This window comes from Tenrec ecaudatus, chromosome 3 (genome assembly GCF_050624435.1).
Source record: "Tenrec ecaudatus isolate mTenEca1 chromosome 3, mTenEca1.hap1, whole genome shotgun sequence".
NCBI classification, from domain to species: Eukaryota; Metazoa; Chordata; class Mammalia; order Afrosoricida; family Tenrecidae; genus Tenrec; species Tenrec ecaudatus.
Window position 1 is genome coordinate 134,768,245 of NC_134532.1, and position 19,592 is coordinate 134,787,836.

The 19,592-nt window shown below is 41.6% G+C and overlaps 2 protein-coding genes across 2 annotated transcripts; both read right to left on the reverse strand.

The window, feature by feature from the left end:
• Nucleotides 1-5,846: 5,846 nt before the first annotated feature.
• Nucleotides 5,847-7,076, reverse strand: LOC142442763 (glyceraldehyde-3-phosphate dehydrogenase-like). Its single transcript, XM_075544035.1, has one exon. It carries the CDS (start codon nucleotides 7,048-7,050, stop codon nucleotides 6,010-6,012), a length of 1,041 nt encoding a protein of 346 aa, XP_075400150.1. The 5' UTR covers nucleotides 7,051-7,076; the 3' UTR covers nucleotides 5,847-6,009.
• A 2,282-nt stretch (nucleotides 7,077-9,358) lies between these two features.
• Nucleotides 9,359-18,987, reverse strand: SPP1 (secreted phosphoprotein 1). The gene is made up of 8 exons (XM_075544034.1): nucleotides 18,873-18,987; nucleotides 17,752-17,816; nucleotides 17,616-17,657; nucleotides 14,391-14,432; nucleotides 13,045-13,365; nucleotides 12,119-12,160; nucleotides 10,760-11,098; nucleotides 9,359-10,054 (listed from the first exon to the last, which is right to left on the reverse strand). Exons 2-8 carry the CDS (start codon nucleotides 17,803-17,805, stop codon nucleotides 9,755-9,757), a joined length of 1,140 nt encoding a protein of 379 aa, XP_075400149.1. The 5' UTR covers nucleotides 17,806-17,816; nucleotides 18,873-18,987; the 3' UTR covers nucleotides 9,359-9,754.
• Nucleotides 18,988-19,592: the final 605 nt, after the last annotated feature.

The window sequence follows — 19,592 nt, forward strand, 5'->3', positions numbered from 1 at the left end:
GTTTGGGTCCAGCACACTGTAGTCCTCAAAGTAACTTCTTTGCTTTTCAATACTCTAAGGAGGTTTTGTGCAGCAGATTTACCTGATGCAATGTGTCTTTTGATCACTGACTGCTGCTTCTATGAGCATTGATTAGGGACCTAAGTAAGACAAAATCCTTGACAACTTCAACATTTTCTCCATTTATTATGATGTTACTTATTGGTCCAGTTGTGAGGATTTTGGCCTTCCTTACATTGAGTTTAATCCATACCGAAGGCTACAATCTTTGATCTTTATCAGCAAGTGCATCAATTTGTCCTCACTTTCAGCAAACAAGGTTGTGTCATCCACATATTTCACGTTGTTAATAAACCTCCCTCCAATCCTGATGCTGCACTCTTCTTTATATAATCGAGCTTCTTTGATGATTTGTTTAGCATATAGATTGAAGAAATATGGTGCCAGGATATAGCCTTTAGAACGCCTTTCCTGATTTTAAAACAAATGATTGCAAAGACTGTGATAAAGGATGGAGTCTCCTAATGCATCAGCGTTCATAAAGAAAAGAACAACCCAGATCCAATTCATAGTCCACGTCAGTGTGAGAACCAGCAAGCCTGACAACTGTTAAAGAACCTCCTTTAACTCTCAGCTGACATTCCTGAAAGATAAAAGACAAAATTTAACTGTGCTGAATTAAAATGTCTGCTGAATTCACAATTTTACCATGTTTCTGACATGATATTTAAGGCAAAGAGTCCCAGTTGCCACTGAGTCAAGTTTGGTTCATGGTGACCACATGTGGGTCAAGGTAGAACTGTCTTCTGTTGGGTTTTCAGCCCTTTTTGCTATTAGACATGTAACTAGAGTGAAATTAGCATGTTTCCAGGAAAAAGGCGCATACTGGGGGACAACATACCTCATATAACGAAATAGTTGCAAGAATTCGCAAATAAACATGAGATGGCTTCAAAACATTTGTGCAAAAATTGAGTGAAAACATAAAGGGATTTTTCGATAAATGTTCTGAAGTCTGCTAGTATAAACAGAAACGAGGGAATCTGTGTGGGTGTGAATTCAAAGGAGACTGGAATATGGTAATAAATCAGGTACAATTAATTGACATAGTATCACTTGAGATTATGGATTTAATGCATTAGCTCATGCAGCTGGGAGTGGCTGAACTGCTTACTTGATTGGTTCACAGAAAATTGGACTTCATAATGGCCTGTGTTTGATGAAGTTAGGATGCCAGGGCTATCCAGGATAGACTCTAAAGCAGTGATTCTCAACCTTCCTAATACCATGACCCTTTAATACAGTTCCTCATGTTGTGGTGACCCCTAACCATAAAATTATTTTTGTTGCTACTTCATAACTGTAATTTTGTTACTGGATATGAATCAGGTGATCCCAAAAGGGTCACAACCCACAGGTAGAGAACCGCTGCTCTAAAGACTTAGGGAGATAGCAATGTTGAAATAGACTTATCTTTTATAATCTGTCTATCCCTACTACTAACGCTGTGCCACAATAACACATTCCCTGTAGTGAGGAATCTCCAGGTATATTACTGAGGGGAACACCCCTTCTGAGAAAGCTCTGCCATTGGTCTCCTTCACAGGCCAGGAAAGACTGTAGGGTCTGTGACACTGAGACACACCTTCTGCAATTTATGGGGATGATGGTATCCTGGCGGTGCAGGGGCCAAAGGACAGCACTTAACTGCCAACCACATGAGGATGTGCTTCCGCTTCGGGACAGCAGGGACACGAAGGGAAGCCGAATGCTGTGCTCTACTAGCACCCTTGACAGTGGCTAATTGCTCACTGGAATTCTAGCAAAGGAGTGAGCCAGGAGCCAATTGCCAGCGGGTCCGCTCTGACTCATGGTGGTCCCATGTGTGACATAGCAGAGGTTTGCTCCACACTTTTTCAATGGCTGCTCTTTAAAAAACTGATTGTGGAGGCCTTTCGTCTGAGGGGACTAGGTAAAATCAGACCTTCCCATAAACGGTTTGCATAACCCAAAAAATTAAGAAATGAAATAGGATTTATAAATATGAAACATTTAGGTATGGGGACCAAAATTCCAACTTACGTCATCATCACAGAGTCATGGCTCTTCACCATGATTTCACCTTTTCAAAACCTACGCCACTTCACGGAGTCAGAGCTCTTAACTGAGGAAAGCACCCCATGGTGGGTGGGTCCATGGAGCAATTGGACTCCTTTTGGCATCCTCCGAAGACCTCGGGATTCGTTTTGCCCCGATCACCTGATCATGATAAGCCCACTTTAACTGTGGTTCCCGGTGGTGACTTGGGTCCTGACTAATTAGTGCCAGCACAGAGTCAGTAATTCCAGAGAAGCTGGTATTCCCTTTCCCCCAGTATGGTCACTCCAGTAAATGTTCCCTGGAGCAACATCTGGAGGAATATCTGCAGCATGGACCTGAAGCGGGGCTGCAAGCTTTTTCCTGTGGTTATTTCCCCAGTTCATGAATAGACAGACAGAATCATCACATGGACTCTTTGATCACTGGATTAGGGCAAATATAGTGTGATTAGGTGCCATTGAGTCACTTCTCCTCCTAGCGACCTTGTGTACAGCAGAAAGAGAAACTGTCCTGCTCTGCACCATCCACACAATTGTTGTACTTGGACCTATGGCTTCAGCCACTGTGCCATTGTGTTGATTCACCACACAATGTAAGGGCCTTCCTCTTACCCACTCTCCCAAACACGATGGCTTTTCCAGTGACTGGTCTATCCTGATAATGTGGCCAAAACGCATGAGACAAATTCGCACCATCTATTCTATGAGTATTTTGGCTGTGTTTTCTCTATGACTCCTTGGTACTTTCAATATTCATCATCAATTCCATAATTAAAACATGTGAGGGCTTCTTCATTAATTGCCCAAGTTTTCCATGCATATGACACAATGGAAAATATCATGGCTCGAGGTGGGTCGACCTCCGACCTCAGAGTGATCTCTCTGTTCTCTATGATTTTAAATAGGTCTTTGACAGCAGATTTGCCCACTGCTAGGTTCCTTCATTGCTGCCCCCACGAGTACTGATTGTGGATTCAAATACAATGAAATCATCGACAACTTCAATTAATTGTCCACTTATCATGATGCTGTCCATTGGCTCAACTGTGAGGATGATTTCTTCCGTTGGGTTGTGCAGCATCCTGAAGGCTGCACTCCCTGGTCTTCATCGAGTGCTGCAAATTCTCTTGGCTTTCAGTGAGCAAGGCTGTATCAACCACACATCCCAGCTTATTAATGATCTCGAATTTTATGCCACTTTCTTCTTCAGATATTGTAGAAGGACTAATTTTTATCTACTTAGATGTATATGTATTTAAAAATGTATTGTTAGATATACCTTCCCTCACATCCAGATTACAAAGTAACTCATCCATGTATTCTAGTATTTCAGTTTGAAATTTAGATCTCTGGTCAATTTGAGGATTTTGTGTAGGTGAGATGTGGATCCAATTTCATCTTTTTCCAGTTGGATATCTAGTTATCCAATATTATTTATTTAATATCCATATTTTCCCAAATGATGTGAGATATATTTCTCATATGGAAATTATATGTACTTTGGTATATTTCTGAGCTTCATATTCACTTTATTTTTCTTAGGACAGTTTTATAGCATGTTCTAAGGCAAATCTTTCGTATTGCTGTCATTTTCTCAATATTTTGAAGGAAATAGTTGTATAATTATTATTTCATACGAACATTATAATTAGCTTGCCTAGATACAGAAAGAAAAACAATATTTCTTTTTTATTTCATTGGAGTCACAATACTTCTATATGTTACTTGACCACTATGGAATTGAATTCTTCTATACCATAAGAAGTAATTTCTTTCCATTTGTTCAAGTTTTCTTCTTTGCCTTTCAGGAATATTTTACAGTCTTCCTAAAACTGTTTATGTATACTCTCTGTCAAGTATTTTACATTTTTTAAAAACTGTGTTCAATGACATTACATTTTCTAAGGAGTTAATTTTAATACCCGTTGTGTATATATTTTAGGCTAATTTCATACTACAGAATTTATTTATTCATTTTTGCATCAATTTTGTTTTCCAAGCATATGATTACAACATCTGCTCACATTTTGCCATTGAACCTGTTTTGACTCATGGTGATCCAGTGTGTTACAGAGAAGAACTGTTCCATAGGGTTTGCTGTAATCTTTACAGAAGATAATGCCACACCTTTCTTGCATGGTGGTATTACATGGGTTTGAACTTACAGCTTTTAGATTAGTAGGCAAGAGTAAACCACACGCACATATGTTTTTACATATAATTTTGTTTGCTTTATAATTCTTACACTTCTAAATGCTTATTGTTATTGCTTATATCTCAAATCTTAAATACATACCAAATAGTAGAGTTGAGAGAGAATACTTGCTTTGTCCTTGATCTTAATTTGAGTGTCTACATTGCTTTTCCATTAAGTTTCTTGATGGCCTTGGGGGATGAGATGAAAAAGAGCTCATCACATTAAACATGTATCCCCTAATATTTTTTATTTCATAAAATCCAAAATGAGTGTTGAAATGTGTCCAAGGCTGTTGGATATTTTATTAACACGTTTTTTTTTTCTTTCTCCCTTCTCTCACCATCTCCACATGGTGAAAAGGGTAGGCTTTACCAATTCTATTGGTACTGGGTTTGACCATCTGATTTTCTGTGAAAAACAGAATTTGATAGAAAATAACAGGAGTCAGAGTTCAAGTTCACCCTTCTTTTGATGATAAGAAAATGTCCCGAGAGTTCTTAGTACCACCCTGGGAGATATATAGAGCATACCTGGCATCCTTTAGATGCCACCAGGTGGGTTCCAATTCATAGTGACGTTCTGAACAACAGAACAAAACACTGCCTTGTCCTGGGCCATCCTCACATTTGTTATGTTTGAGCCATTGTTGCAGCCACTGTGTCAGTCCATCTCCTCTCTTTTTAACCACTACCCTTCTAATTTACCATTCATGATGTCATTTTTAGGAACTGATCACTCCTGAAAACGGTTCAAAGTATGCGAGATAGTCTCCTTGTCTTCACTTTTAAGGAGCATTCTGGTTGTCCGTCTTCCAAGGCAGATTTGCATATTCTTCATCAGCACCATAATTCAAATGCACCGATTCTTCATGTTTTCTGGTTACAACGTCTGACTTTCAGATGTTTAAGAGCCATGGGTTGGGAAGATGCACCTTAGTCCAAAAAGTGGTCTCCGTGATCTTCAGCACCTTTAAGAGGTCTTCTTCAGCAGAATTACCCAATGCAGGACATTGTTTGATTTCTTGACCACTTCTTCCATGACTATCAAACCCATCCTTTAGCATGAAACAACCATCCTGCCAAGGCACTGTAAGTGACAGAACAAATGAGAAAATGAAATATTTGATGCTGGAAATCACTGCAATAGCTAAAAGGGCATTTCTCCAAGGAAATCACTATATTGATGCTGAACTTAACGCAGACATCTGATTAGCACACGGCACCCCAGAAATTCTGCACTCAAGCATTCCTCTGACTCAGCCTCCCGAGTAGCTGGGACAACAGGCTTGCACCACCACGCCTGGCATAAGGTTATGTTGTACTTAATTTTATAGTCACATCTAGCACAAAATCTGCTTCCTCATCTACATGACCTTTTTCTTCTTAACTCTAGAAACAGTGAATTATAGAAAAGGATTAACTAATATTTAATACCAAATTTGGAAACAAAGAAGGAGCAGTAGTTGGAAAATATGGCCTTAGAGTTAGAAACAAAGGTGTGGATGACACAGTAGAAATTTGCAAAACCAATGACTTCTTCATTGCAAATACTTTTTTTTTTCTAGGTACAGTGTACTTTATTGATGGTGCATAACAAGGTCGGGCTCTCTAAGCCCCTCCCCTTCCTTCAGGGGGTTCCGATGTTATATTCTCAGTATGTTAAGGGATTGAATTGGGGGCAAAGACTCCCCAGCAACTGAGAGCCTCTCTTCCTCTAGTGCTGTTGCTGGGGCTGCTGGTCCAGGGGGGCTCTTACTCCCTTGGAGGCCATGTGGACCATGAGGTCCACCACCCTGTTGCTGTAGCCAAATTCATTGTCATACCAGGAAATGAGCTTGACAAAGTGGTCGTTGAGGGCAATGCCAGCCCCAGCATCAAAGGTGGAAGAGTGGGTGTCACTGTAGAAGTCACAGGAGACCACCTGGTCCTCGGTGTAGCCCAGGATGCCCTTTAGGGGACCATCGGACGCCTGCTTCACCACCTTCTTGATGTCATCGTACTTGGCAGCTTTCTCCAGACGGCAGGTGAGATCCACGACGGACACATTGGGGGTGGGGACACGGAAGGTCATGCCAGTCAGTTTCCCATTCAGCTCCGGGATAACCTTGCCCACAGCCTTGGCAGCGCCAGTAGATGCAGGGATGATGTTCTGGGCAGCCCCACGGCCATCGCGCCAGAGTTTCCCAGAGGGGCCGTCCACGGTCTTTTGGGTGGCAGTGATGGCGTGGACTGTGGTCATGAGTCCTTCCACGATGCCAAAATTGTCATGGATGACCTTGGCCAGGGGGGCTAAGCAGTTGGTGGTGCAGGAGGCATTGCTGACAATCTTGAGGGAGTTGTCGTACTTCTCGTGGTTCACGCCCATCACAAACATGGGGGCATCGGCAGAAGGGGCAGAGATGATCACCCTCTTGGCACCGCCCTTCAGGTGAGCCCCGGCCTTCTCCATGGTGGTGAAGACACCGGTGGACTCCACGACATACTCGGCACCGGCCTCGCCCCACTTGATGTTGGCGGGATCTCGCTCCTGGAAGATGGAGATGGCCTTCCCATTGACAACAAGCTTCCCATTCTCAGCCTTGATGGTGCCCTTGAACTTGCCGTGGGTGGAATCATACTGGAACATGTAGACCACGTAGTTCAGATCAATGAAGGGGTCATTGATGGCAACAATGTCCACTTTGCCAGAATTGAAAGCAGCCCTGGTGACCAGGCGCCCAATGCGGCCGAATCCGTTCACTCCGACCTTCACCATCGTGTCTCGGGGATGCGGCTGGGACTGCACGGGAGCGGGAGAGGCGGCTGTCTGTCGCACGAGGAGGAGCAGAGAGCCGCAAATACTTTTATAAGACAAATAGTGTGTATGTATGTATGTATGTATATATATATGCGAATGGAATACAAGGGAGTCAAAGTGACTATGAGAAGAAATGATGAGGATGAAGCTCAATGTCATCAGCTAAAAGCGGGCCAGGAGCTGACTGTGGAATACACCATTAGCTCCTCATACTTAAATTCAGGTTGAAGTTGAAGACAATAAAACAGGCCCATCAGAATCAAAATATGCTTGAGTCTACCCCACTCTTCTGCCTCAGGTGTTCACGAGAAAAGATGGTAACTTTGAGGACTAAGGTGCATCTGACCTAAGTCATGGTATTTTCAATTGCCTCACGTGCCTGTGGAAGCTGGACAATGAAAGCAGAAGACCAAAGACGAATCGGTGCATTTGAATTATAGTGCTGGCCAAAAATATTGGAAATAACAGGGACTGCCGAAAGAAGGCACACAGCTATCACGGAAGAGGAATAACTAGAAGGCTCCTTTGACGCCAGGATGCCTCGACTTTATCTCCCATGCTCTGAGCATATTATCAGGAGAGCCCGCTCTCTGGGAAAGGACATCATGCTTGTTCCTAGAGGGGCAGAGAAGGGGAGGCCAACTCTGGAGGAGATGGATTTACACGGTGGCTGCAACAATGTGCTCAAGCATAGGAGGATGGCGCAGGATCCAGCCATGCTTTGTGCTGTTGTAAAGAGGGTCATTTGGACTCTGAACTGACTTGATGGCACCTACCAACAGTATTGTATTTTTGGGAAATTCAACCTTGATTATGATACATTGTAAAACTTGATTTTGGAGTTCATTTGCTGGTACCTCATTCGGATTTTTCCATTGCTCGTTATGAGTGAAAGTGGTTTCTGCGTTTGCAGTATCTATTGGATTTGTATGTCGAAATTATGTTACTTGCTTCATAAATTTATTTAAAATTTTTTGTTAGTTTTGTACCATTTCTCTAGAGAAATTTGTCTTTTCATACTTTTTAAGCATAGGGTAGTCAGTTATAGTCCTTTCCTAGAAAATTATCCAGTTCCTGTGGGTTTTTTTTCTTTTGATGTATATAGATTTATGCCAAATGGTCTTTTGATTTCTAATAAATTATTGGTTTCATGGGTCTCTCCTCATTTTAATTTTTCATTTGTACAATTTTCCTGTATTTCTTGTATTTTTTGTTGAGTTTTTTTTATAAATCCAATATTTTATTAGCTATTAGTTTCTGTTATTGTTCTGTTCTTTACCTCATTATTTCCTGCTTTTATTTTTCCTTATACTTTTTTCACTTCATTTTCAATTTTTTAAGGTACAAACAGTTTACTTATTTTAATTTAATATTATTTGTTGCTGAAAAAAATTGATAACTATGACTTTGCACTGACTTAGCTATATGATCATTGAGTTGACACTACCCTGTATGTTCATTATGATTGTATTTTAGCAATTCCATCATTTATATTTTATCCCTTGGTTCCTGAGATTTATCTAATAGAGAATTATAAAATTTCTAATGTAATTACTAGTTTTACAAAGAGCAAAAGAGCAAGACACGGAAATGAGGAAGCTCTTTTTCCGGAAGTTTTGGTTTTCCATGAAATTGGAAATTTTGCATAATTTGATAGAAGGATTTAAAAATTTCCCAATATCAATGACCTATTTATTATCTGAGATTGATAATTAAAAATGCTATGAGATTTCCCCAAGGTTTACCCAAGGACTGGAAAGTGATCAATTTACTGAGCAAATTGATAGGTGTCAAGCAACCATAAAATCAATTTGCGATTGCATTTAGCTCTTACTAACTTGTACATGAGCTTGAGGGGCCCTGGGATGGCGGAGCTCTTCCTCGGCTGCCAATCACAAAGCTGGCAGTTTGAAACCATCAGCACCTCCTGGGAGAGCGACAAGGCTTTCTATTCCGTAAAGAATGATAATTTTGGAAACCCATAGGCACAGTTTTCTATGTCATTATGAGTCAGAATTGACTGTGGTAGTGCGTTTCTATCTGCCTTGTGTTAATTAGAAGGAGGCCCTATTGACAGTCCATAAAGTCCCAAGGGGATGAAGATGTAAGTGCTGGCTGAATGCCTACCCCTCCTCAGTCCCATCTTTGAGTCAGTCAACTGATCTGCAAAGTCTCAGATTAGACTCTGCCAAGTCCAGGACCTTCAGGAAAATGACTAGATTTTAACTGTGGGAAACCAGATAAAAGACGCACAGATGCTCCCAAATTCTCATTCTGTCTCGGATAGTTTTAATCACAAAACAAAAATAATCACAATAAAATACACATGAATTAAAAAACATTATAATGAGAAAATATAATCACATTTATGTCAAAGTGTTGGCGTTGCTTCTACATAAATTTCTATTCATAAAAGAATAGCCAACATTAGGGTGCAGTGAAAGTTCCCTGTAGAGAAAGCACACGGGCCAAACCTTGCAGCCGCTTAGTTTACAAGGTGTTAACCACAAAGCTACAATCAAAACGAAAAACAACAAAGATCTATAGATTTCCAGACCCAGATACATGCACATTCATCCCCTCAGCTGAGAAATCACGATTCTCTCCCATGCCCGTCCATATTCTCTTTTCAATTTACTCAGAGCAAAAATAAGAGAGCACGTTAAACAGCCTCATGAGATACACTTTCATGGCTATGGAATTCCTGGCTTTGTGTTTCTTGGCTGACTGTGGGACTTTCCTGACTATTGATCCGATCAGAACGCTCACTGCTCTCAACCTCTGGCTCCAGCTCTGACTCTTTCGACTGCTCATGGCTCTGGGTCTCCACACTGTGATCATCTGGCTGTCTGGTTTCACGACTGTCCTGCTGCTGGCTCTCCCCAGAAGAAGAAGCCTTCCTCAGGACCTGGACGGGAGAGATGGCCTTGATGGTCTCATCCGAGGCGAAGTCATCAGGGTACTGAATCACAGCACAAAGGAAAGAGAGTTAAATGAACACTCAGGGATGGGAACATTGTAAGTCTGCACCGTGATCTCACTGTCAGGATAATGTATTATGAAAATGATCTAAATATTAGCTGAACTGGGAAAAAATTAAAATAATCTTATATGTTGTCCTTGACCATACCCCTAGGTCATAGCTGTCATCTCCTTTAGCTTGCACACATTAATTGTACATAAATTATATAGATAACGGGGCCTATGAAGTAGGGACCACGATCTGTGTTTTACATAAAGGGAAGTGCAAGTTGCAAGTCACTTGAAGATAGCTAGCAGAGAGCAAGCCAATCCACTCAGCACCATACAGTCGATTCAGACTCAGAGACCTGATAGGGTGGAGAACTCCATCATGTTCCTCAGGTTGCACATCGTCCCCCAAAAGGCCTCTGTCACTATTCTCCCTCTCATTTGGCAGCCAGGCATTTATTTCTTATCACCACCCAGGCTCCACAGAAAACGGCAAAGCTGAGTCAAATCGAGATCCTTGGACTATCACTAACTGCAGTTTAATTTATAACTCTATGATTTCCCTTGTTTATTAAGAAAGTCATTGCTGCTTTCTTTCTTTAATTGCTTTAATTGCTTTCTTTAATTTAAAGAGTAGAATAAACGCCTACATGTGCACTAGTCGTTAAGTGTCCAATGCAGCTGGTAAGGAATTTACCTTGATTTCATGGATCTTCCTCAGGTTTGACCTCACTGCATAACTCAGACTATCACCTCGGCCATCATCAGAATAGACCTCAGTGGGCAGAGCTGAAGTGAACGGCGCGGTTGCTGGAACTTCAGTGGGCACATCAGTGACGACTTCCTCAGACTCATCAGAATGGTGAGACTCATCAGAATGGTGAGACTCGTCAGAATGATCCGGCTCTTCTGCATGATCATCGTCGTCGTCTGGGTCGTCGTATTCCATGGAGTGCCAGCTCCTCCCGTGGTCACTGTCGTCAGCATCCACATCACCTGTCTGGTCGTGGCTCTCACTGGATTTGTTTGGGAGGGTCTAAAATTCCCGATGGCCACAAACATCAACATATGACTTATTATTTATTCTCTGTCTTTACAGTACATACAACTTTTTTTCTTAACTTAGTTGAAGGATCTCTTGACTCCACTTCATGGCTTTTGGGAGCTAACATGAGCATCTTCCATGCTTTCTTAAATATCCCCACAGGGATCAATGGAAAAGTAATCTGCCCTATTTACCTCACTTTCTCATAAATCATAATTGACTACACATTGTTCAAGCTGAGTAAGTGTGTAAGACACTCATATTGAGCAACTGAAGAAAGTTCCTTGCTGTCGCTGGGTCAATTCAAACTCTTAGCTACCCTAGAGGCAGGGTAAGGATGCCATTGTGAGTTTTCCAGACCATAAATCTTTACGGGAGTAGAAAAACCTCATCTTTTCCCAGCAGAATGGATGATGGTTTTGAACAGCTGACCTCTCAGCAGCCAAACATGTAACCCACTATGCTCTCAAGGCTCCCAATCAAATTGATAGTATTGTTTTCTGTCTTATATATACATGGCATTACTTAATTTACTAAATTCAATGATGCAATATATTCATATACATAATTGGTTGATTTTTCTGCTTCACTGGAAAATAGAGTGTGCCTATTTGAACATATGTGTTAAAATATAAAATCACCTGGTCATTAGCATGGGTAATTAAAAAGATTCTCTTTGCAGATGGGGATAAGGAGTAGCGCAAGTTCTTAATTAAGTTAACCTGTCATTTAATTAGATCCCTCTTAGATTTGAGCGCAGATAGCTACAAAATACTCTCTAGAGAATTTAAATAAGCATCTGTGAACATTCCCTATCATCTCAAACATTTATGCATGAAAAACAACCTGCTCTTTCTGACAGTTAGTTAATATGTGTGTGTTCCCTGAGCAAGTTTTAGACTGGCAATTTACTATAGAATTTGCTAATGGGATTTCATCAGGAGAAATCTAGGCAAGGCTATTGAAAAAAAATCTGATTTCTTGTCTTCGCTTTTGAAAGGAAGCACGTACCTCTTGTTTCAGTCTATCGGTTTCCTCGGAGGACGTGGTGTCCTGCATGGGAAAGAAGGACACATTAGTGGTGTACATTGCACATGTGCAACTCTTGGATTCCAAAGTTCGCTTTCCAATCCAACTCGGGGCTTGTGCTCAGCCTGCTTGTTGGATGGCTTGCAGTGAGAGGAAGGCAACAAGATATATCAGTCAATCGGTGTTCTAAGCACAGGGTTACCAATAGGTGGGAGAGGAAGGATGGATCTATTGAATCAGCCCAAATGGTTGACTTTGTAGATATGTAGTTTTTTTCCTTTTCTTTAATCACTGGAAAAGTTTAAGAGTACCCGCAATCCTGGAAGAATCTGGGGCCCATGAAGTAGGGACAATGATCTGTGCTTTACATAAAAGGGAATTGAAAGTTGCAGGTTATGTGAAGAGTAGATGACAGAGACAAAATAAATCACAGGATCATCCACTCCATCTGGCTTCACAGAGACCGGAGAGCATGGAGCACTCTGCCGTGTTCCTGAGGTAGCGCATCGTCCCCAAAAGGCCTGTGTCACTATTCTCCCTCTCTCTTAGCAGCCGGACATTTATTCTGCGCCACCCCCGGACTCCTTAGTAAATGTCAACGGTGTGTAAAATTCAGATCTTTGACTTCACTAAGTGCAGTTTAATTTACAACTCTGTGATTTCCTTTGTTTAAGAAAAGCATTGCTTGTTTTGAGAATGATGAGTGCAACAAATGTACAAATGTGCTTGACACAATGGTTATATGTATGGATTGTGATAAGAGTTGTATGAGCCCCCAGTGAAATGATTAAGAAAAAAAAAGAAAATCATTGCTGCTTCCTGAAGTCTTTCTTTAATTTAAAGAGTAGAATAAACACCTACATGCGCTCTAGTCGCTAAGTGTCCAATGCAGCTGGTAAGGAATTTACCTTGATTTCATGGATCTTCCTCAGGTTTGACCTCACTGCATAACTCAGACTATCACCTCGGCCATCATCAGAATAGACCTCAGTGGGCAGAGCTGAAGTGAACGGCGCGGTTGCTGGAACTTCAGTGGGCACATCAGTGACGACTTCCTCAGACTCGTCAGAATGGTGAGACTCGTCAGAATGATCCGGCTCTTCTGCATGATCATCATCGTCGTCTGGGTCGTCGTATTCCATGGAGTGCCAGCTCCTCCCGTGGTCACTGTCGCCAGCATCCACATCACCTGTCTGGTCGTGGCTCTCACTGGATTTGTTTGGGAGGGTCTAAAATTCCCGATGGCCACAAACATCAACATATGACTTATTATTTATTCTCTGTCTTTACAGTACATACAACTTTTTTTCTTAACTTAGTTGAAGGATCTCTTGACTCCACTTCATGGCTTTTGGGAGCTAACACGAGCATCTTCCATGCTTTCTTAAATATCCCCACAGGGATCAATGGAAAAATAGTCTGCCCTATTTACCTCACTTTCTCATAAATCATATTTGACTACACATTGTTCATGCTGAGTAAGTGTGTAAGACACTCATATTGAGCAACTGAAGAAAGTTCCTTGCTGTCGCTGGGTCAATTCAAACTCGTAGCCACTCTAGAGGCAGGGTAAGGATGCCATTGTGAGTTTTCCAGACCATAAATCTTTACGGGAGTAGAAAAACCTCATCTTTTCCCATCAGAATGGATGGTGGTTTTGAACAACTGACCTCTCAGCAGCCAAACATGTAACCCACTATGCTCTCAAGGCTCCCAATCCAATCGATAGTATTGTTTTCTGTCTTATATATACATGGCATTACTTAATTTACTAAATTCAATGATGCAATATATTCATATACATAATTGGTTGATTTTTCTGCTTCACTGGAAAACAGAGTGTGCCTATTTGAACATATGTACTAAAATATAAAAATCACCTGGTCATTAGCATGGATGATTAAAAAAAAGATTCTCTTTGCCGATGGGGATAAACAGTAGTGCAAATTCTTATTTAAATTAACCAGTCATTTAATTGGATCCCTCTTAGATTTGAGCTCAGACAGTTACAAAATACTCTCTAGAGAATTTAAATAAGCATCTGTGAACATTCCCTATCATCTTAAACATTTATACATGAAAAACAACCTGCTTTTTCTGACAGTTAGTTAATATGCGTGCGTTTCCCGAGCAAGTTTTAGACTGGCAATTTACTATAGAATTTGCTAATGGGATTTCATCAGGAGAAATCTAGGCAATCTTATTGCAAAAAAATTCTGATTTCTTGTCTTCGCCTTTGAAAGGAAGCACTTACCTCTTGTTTCAGGCTATCGGTATCCTCAGTGGACGTGGTGTCCTGCATGGGAAAGAAGGACACATTAGTGGTGTACATTGCACATGTGCAACTCTTGGATTCCAAAGTTCGCTTTCCAATCCAACTTGGGGCTTGTGCTCAGCCTGCCTGTTGGATGGCTTGCAGTGAGAGGAAGGCAACAAGATATATCAGTCAATCGGTGTTCTAAGCACAGGGTTACCAATAGGTGGGAGAGGAAGGATGGATCTATTGAATCAGCCCAAATGGTTGACTTTGTAGATATGTAGTTTTTCCCTTTTTTTCTTTAATCACTGGAAAAGTTTAGGAGCACCCATAGTGCTAGAAGAATCTGGGGCCTATTAAGTAGGGGCCTTGCTCTGTGTTTTACGTAAAAGGGAAATGAAAGTTGCAAGTCATGTGAAGAGTAGAAGGCAGAAACAAAACCAATCTACTCAGCACCATCAGTTGATTCTGACTCAGAGACCCGATAGGATCTTCATTTCATGGGTCTTCCTCAGTTTTGACCGCACTGCATAACCCAGGCTATCACCTCTGCTCAGTGGGCAGAGCTGAAGTGAACAGCGTGGTTGCTGGAACAGCAGTGGGCACATCAGTGATGACTTCATCAGATTGGTCTGATGCTGAGACTCATCAGAATGATCATCGTCATCTGAGTCGTCGGATTCTATGGAGTGCTGGCTCTTCCAGTGATCACTGTCGTCAGCATCCACATCACCTGTCTGGTCGTGGCTCTCACTGGACTTGTTTAGGAGGGTCTAAAAATCCCGATGGCCACAAAATCTGCATGTGGATGGTGGTTTTGAACAGCTGACCTCTCAGCAGCCAAACATGTAACCCACTATGCTCTCAAGGCTCCTAATCCAATCGATAGCATTGTTTTCTGTCTTATATATACACGGCATTACTTAATTTACTAAATTCAATGATGCAATAGATTCAGATACATAATTGGTTGATTTTTCTGCTTCACTGGAAAATAGAGTGTGCGCATTTGAACATATGTGTTAAAATCTAAAATCACCTGGTCATTAGAGTATCTGTGGTGCTAGAAGGATCGCTGGCAGGATAAGCCAAGTTTTTGCCAGGTGGCTACAGCACCTGGGTAATTGAAGAGAAGCTATAAAAAATAAGATTCATGGATTTGTCATTGTAGAAAAGGAAAACTTGGATCTCTAAGAGAGAAACTGTAAATATTACCAGTCTTCGATGGAGAAACATAATGACTCTGTATAATCAAACAGTCAGTAGCATCTTTTGTATAGTTCATTTTTCCTTAATCTTCTCAACCCCCTGTGAAGTAGGTATTGATCCACATTTTACAGATCAGGATGCTACCACAAAGAGGTTCCAAAAAACCCAGATTTCTTTGCTATCATGTTTACTCTGACCCCCAGTGACCTTATAGGACAACATAGAGCTGCCCCTGTGAGTTTACAAGACTATCTCTTTTTAGGAGTAGAAAGTCTCACCTTTTCCCCCAGGAATGGCTGTTGGTTTTGAACTGCTCACCTTTTGGTTAGCAGCCCAATGCATATCCACTATTCCACCATGGGTTAAATGGTTTTAAGTGGCAGAACCAGGATTCAAACCCAGGCAAAGTAGATTTTAATGCTGGGCTTATGACGATGCTTTCCTATTCATTATGGCTAGCTGCCTTTTCCTGTCAGTGAAAGCACATCTAAAGCAGAGGTTCCCCCAATGGGGTTACTCTTCATTGTTTCCTCTCCATGGGAAAAGGACTGCACTGTCTAACACAGTAGCCCCTAACCTAACCACATGTAAGGAGTCCCGTGGGGCATTCTGGTTAACTAAGCACTTGGTTGCTAACTGAAACGTTAAGGGTTCAAATCCATGAGTGACTTCATGGGAGAAAAGACCTGGCCATTTGCTCTGGTCAAACTTACAGCTTAGGAAATCTTATGGGGCAATTCTGCATGGTTCTACAGGGTCAGTATGAGTCTGAATTAACTCGCTAGCAAACAGCAATAGCCTGTGTGACTATCTACTTTTCATAAAGATTAAACTAAAAATTCAGTCCTCAGTTGCACTAGTCACATTTTGAGTGATCAAGTTATTCTAGAGTAAATCCTTTTGGACTTTCCCATATTTCCACGTAACTCTAGATTTCTGGACTTCCGGGAGTTAGAGTCTCTGAAGCAGAATCGACTCAACAGTGTGCGTTCGAGATGTTAGAATTTTGAGCTCCTTTGCTCACGCAGCTCCTAAGGCCATGCATTTTCATTGCGTCGTGTGCCCTTTCAGGAGGTGACCTCGCCACTTTACATTCTATTAGGAAGGCACCAATTCTTGTCTCCAAACAGTGTGACTTCCAATTTCTCTGACAAGTTATTTCTTTTCTGTTTTAATCTTATGAATCAGCATCCATGTCCTCAAATCAGTTGAAAACAAAACGAAAGAAGCATGCTTACCACACAGAACCCCACACAGATGCACACACAACGCAAGCAGGAACACCTCTCTGCATGTCTTCATTAAGCAAGCTACATGCACTGAGCCCAGGCAACACTAGATGGGCCTCTGTCCTGTTCATTTGGTACTTTGTGTGCCTTTTGGTCTAAGCATCTTGGGACAATGCCCATGTGTTGTTTGGCTGGCATTGTTTCATCTGTTGTGGAGGGGCAGGCACAGCTGAGGGGCGGAAGCAGTGACTTGGTCTTATGTGGGGTTAGGAAAATGTGACCTAAAATCAGCTGATGAGCACAATAGACACAAACCGCATAACAGATATTCTTTGCACAATGAACCTCCTGGGAACTATCTGAGGAGATAATCAGGAGTAGTAGTCATGCAACCAGTCCTGACTAATATCTGCGCCAAATTTTAAACCTAGCTCTCCACAGAATAAAACAAACCACAGGATTTTCTGAACAGTATGTTGACTCACAGAAAATGCCACACGATTTCATAGAACTCCATTTACAGAGTGATAATGGTTCAGAGCCTTATTTTCTATACTAATAAAAAGCCTGCTTTGGTTTTAAGATGCTATCAAAAATAAAAAAATGATACTATGCTAGGTACTGCTCTAGATTTCTAGCAAGCAGCCTATAGACCTTTCTAATGTATACAGACTCGAGTGTGAGAAAACATACAGTCGCAGCGTACAGCACTGCAGCTTAGAGGGCTCTTGTGATACGTCATGCTGTAAATAATTTAAGGATGACGAATGTACAAGTTGCTTACCTGCTTTTCCTCGGAGCTGCCAGAATCCACAGGGCGTTTAACCTTGAAATAGAAAAGATGGGAATCAGGGTGGGAGTGTGCCCCGAGGACATGGGGGCCCACAGCTCATGGCTTCCGCGGTGTAGTAGGTACTCACTGGAAGGGTGGAGGCGATGCCCAGCAGGCAACAGCAAAGCACCGCAGCCCTCATAGTGCCTTTTCCTGCAAACGATTCATTTTAGGAACATTAGATATTCTCATAGGTTAAGACAGTGATGCCGATTTATGCTACCACCTTAGACAAGAATCACCAATGCAGTTTCTTTTCTGTAGAACGTTTTCTGCTTCTCAGAGAAATTTGTTCCTTTTAATACCATGCTCTTTTGAATTAATATTTTTCAATACCACCTTGATTCTCCATCTCTCCCGATTAAGCAAGGGAGGCATACACTTCACAAGTCTAAAGCCTATTTTTAAATCCTGAGCTCCAGAAAAGATGATCTCTTTACCACTCGATAGCTCCACTTGTTTTAGCCTAAAGGTAGATCAGTAATCATCCGATTAATTGATTAAACAGGTATAGAGATTATTTTATCTTTTCAGAAGATAAACACAAACAGGAGAGCAAAGAAAACAATATAAGAAAGTATTTTCTCGCTATGCAGGATGGATTCCAAATCTCGTGTTTCCCTTATTTTGAAGGGGCTACTTAAGGAAAGGAGCTAACCTTTAATGTGAGTTACGCCCCTAAGGCAGCTAGTCTGGAAATTTGAAATGACTAAAAAACACTGGAAACAGCTTTTCTCTAATGTAATATTAGCATCCTGATGAAAGATTTCACAGCAAAACACAAATGTCCAACATGCAGAAAGAAGTTTCCCCACCCCTTGAAATTAGAATAGATCGAACCATCATAAGCATGATAGTATTAGCACTCAATGAATGTCCTTTTACAACACCTCGACAATCACCTATTGATAACCATGTGGTTATGGTCATTCTAAAGGGCTGTGGAACTGTACTTTTCATTTTTCTGATTTGAAACAGTCGTCTCAGCTCTTTTGAGAACCCAATGGAAGCATTTAAAATTTTTATTTACAGCGGGGTTTTCAGCCTAGCGGATCATCTTTCTTCCAGTTCTACAATGCATCTAGCATGCTTATTCAAAAGGCTATTAAGAATTTAAGGCTTGGCCAACTTCCTTGCAGTTACGGTTAGTCAGTGAAATTCAATGCAGACAGTCAGGCATAGCAATAGAGTAGCAAACTGCAGACTCACCTTGGCTGGTGTCTGGCTGAGAAGGCTGCCACTGGTGGGAGGAGAGATGCTGCCGCACTCCCTGGCCTCTGCTGCTTGCTCCCAGAATTTAAATGCTGCTCCCAGAGTGCTCCACCACCAACACAGTGAGGTGGACAGATGCGTCATGAGGTTTGTGCCCAACCCACCTGCGCCCACACTTCCTCTTCTGGTTTTGTGGTTTGAAAACGAAAGCAAACAAAACAAAACACAAACAGCACACACACACACACACACACATACACACAAACTGTCCCACAGTTAAAACATTACTTATGTGCAATACCATGAGCCTGCCCTTTCCTATAGGGATCTGGCAGGAAGCACCCTGGAAGGTTACTTAAGGGTTAGGGTGGGGGTGGGGGATAGTAATAGTGATTGTAAATGTTGAAGTCACAGCTTCTGGTTTAGAAGTACCCTGATGAAATGAAATGGTGTTGATTTTTGTTTCTTTCCATTCAAGGGAGAGATAAAGGTAATGTCTGCCAGCAACGTTGCCTCCATGATTATCCGATCAGAGTTCTAGAGAGTTTAGAGGGCAAACCTGCGCCCTTGACTGTTGGAGTGAAGTTTGTGATTGCAAGAGGGCAGCCGCTTGCCGGCCAGCTAAGTGGCATCAGAATTCATGGATTTAAAGCTTTCAAGGGCATAGGACTTTGCTGCATTATCGATGCTGTTTGAATTGGTGGGAAGTGATCAATC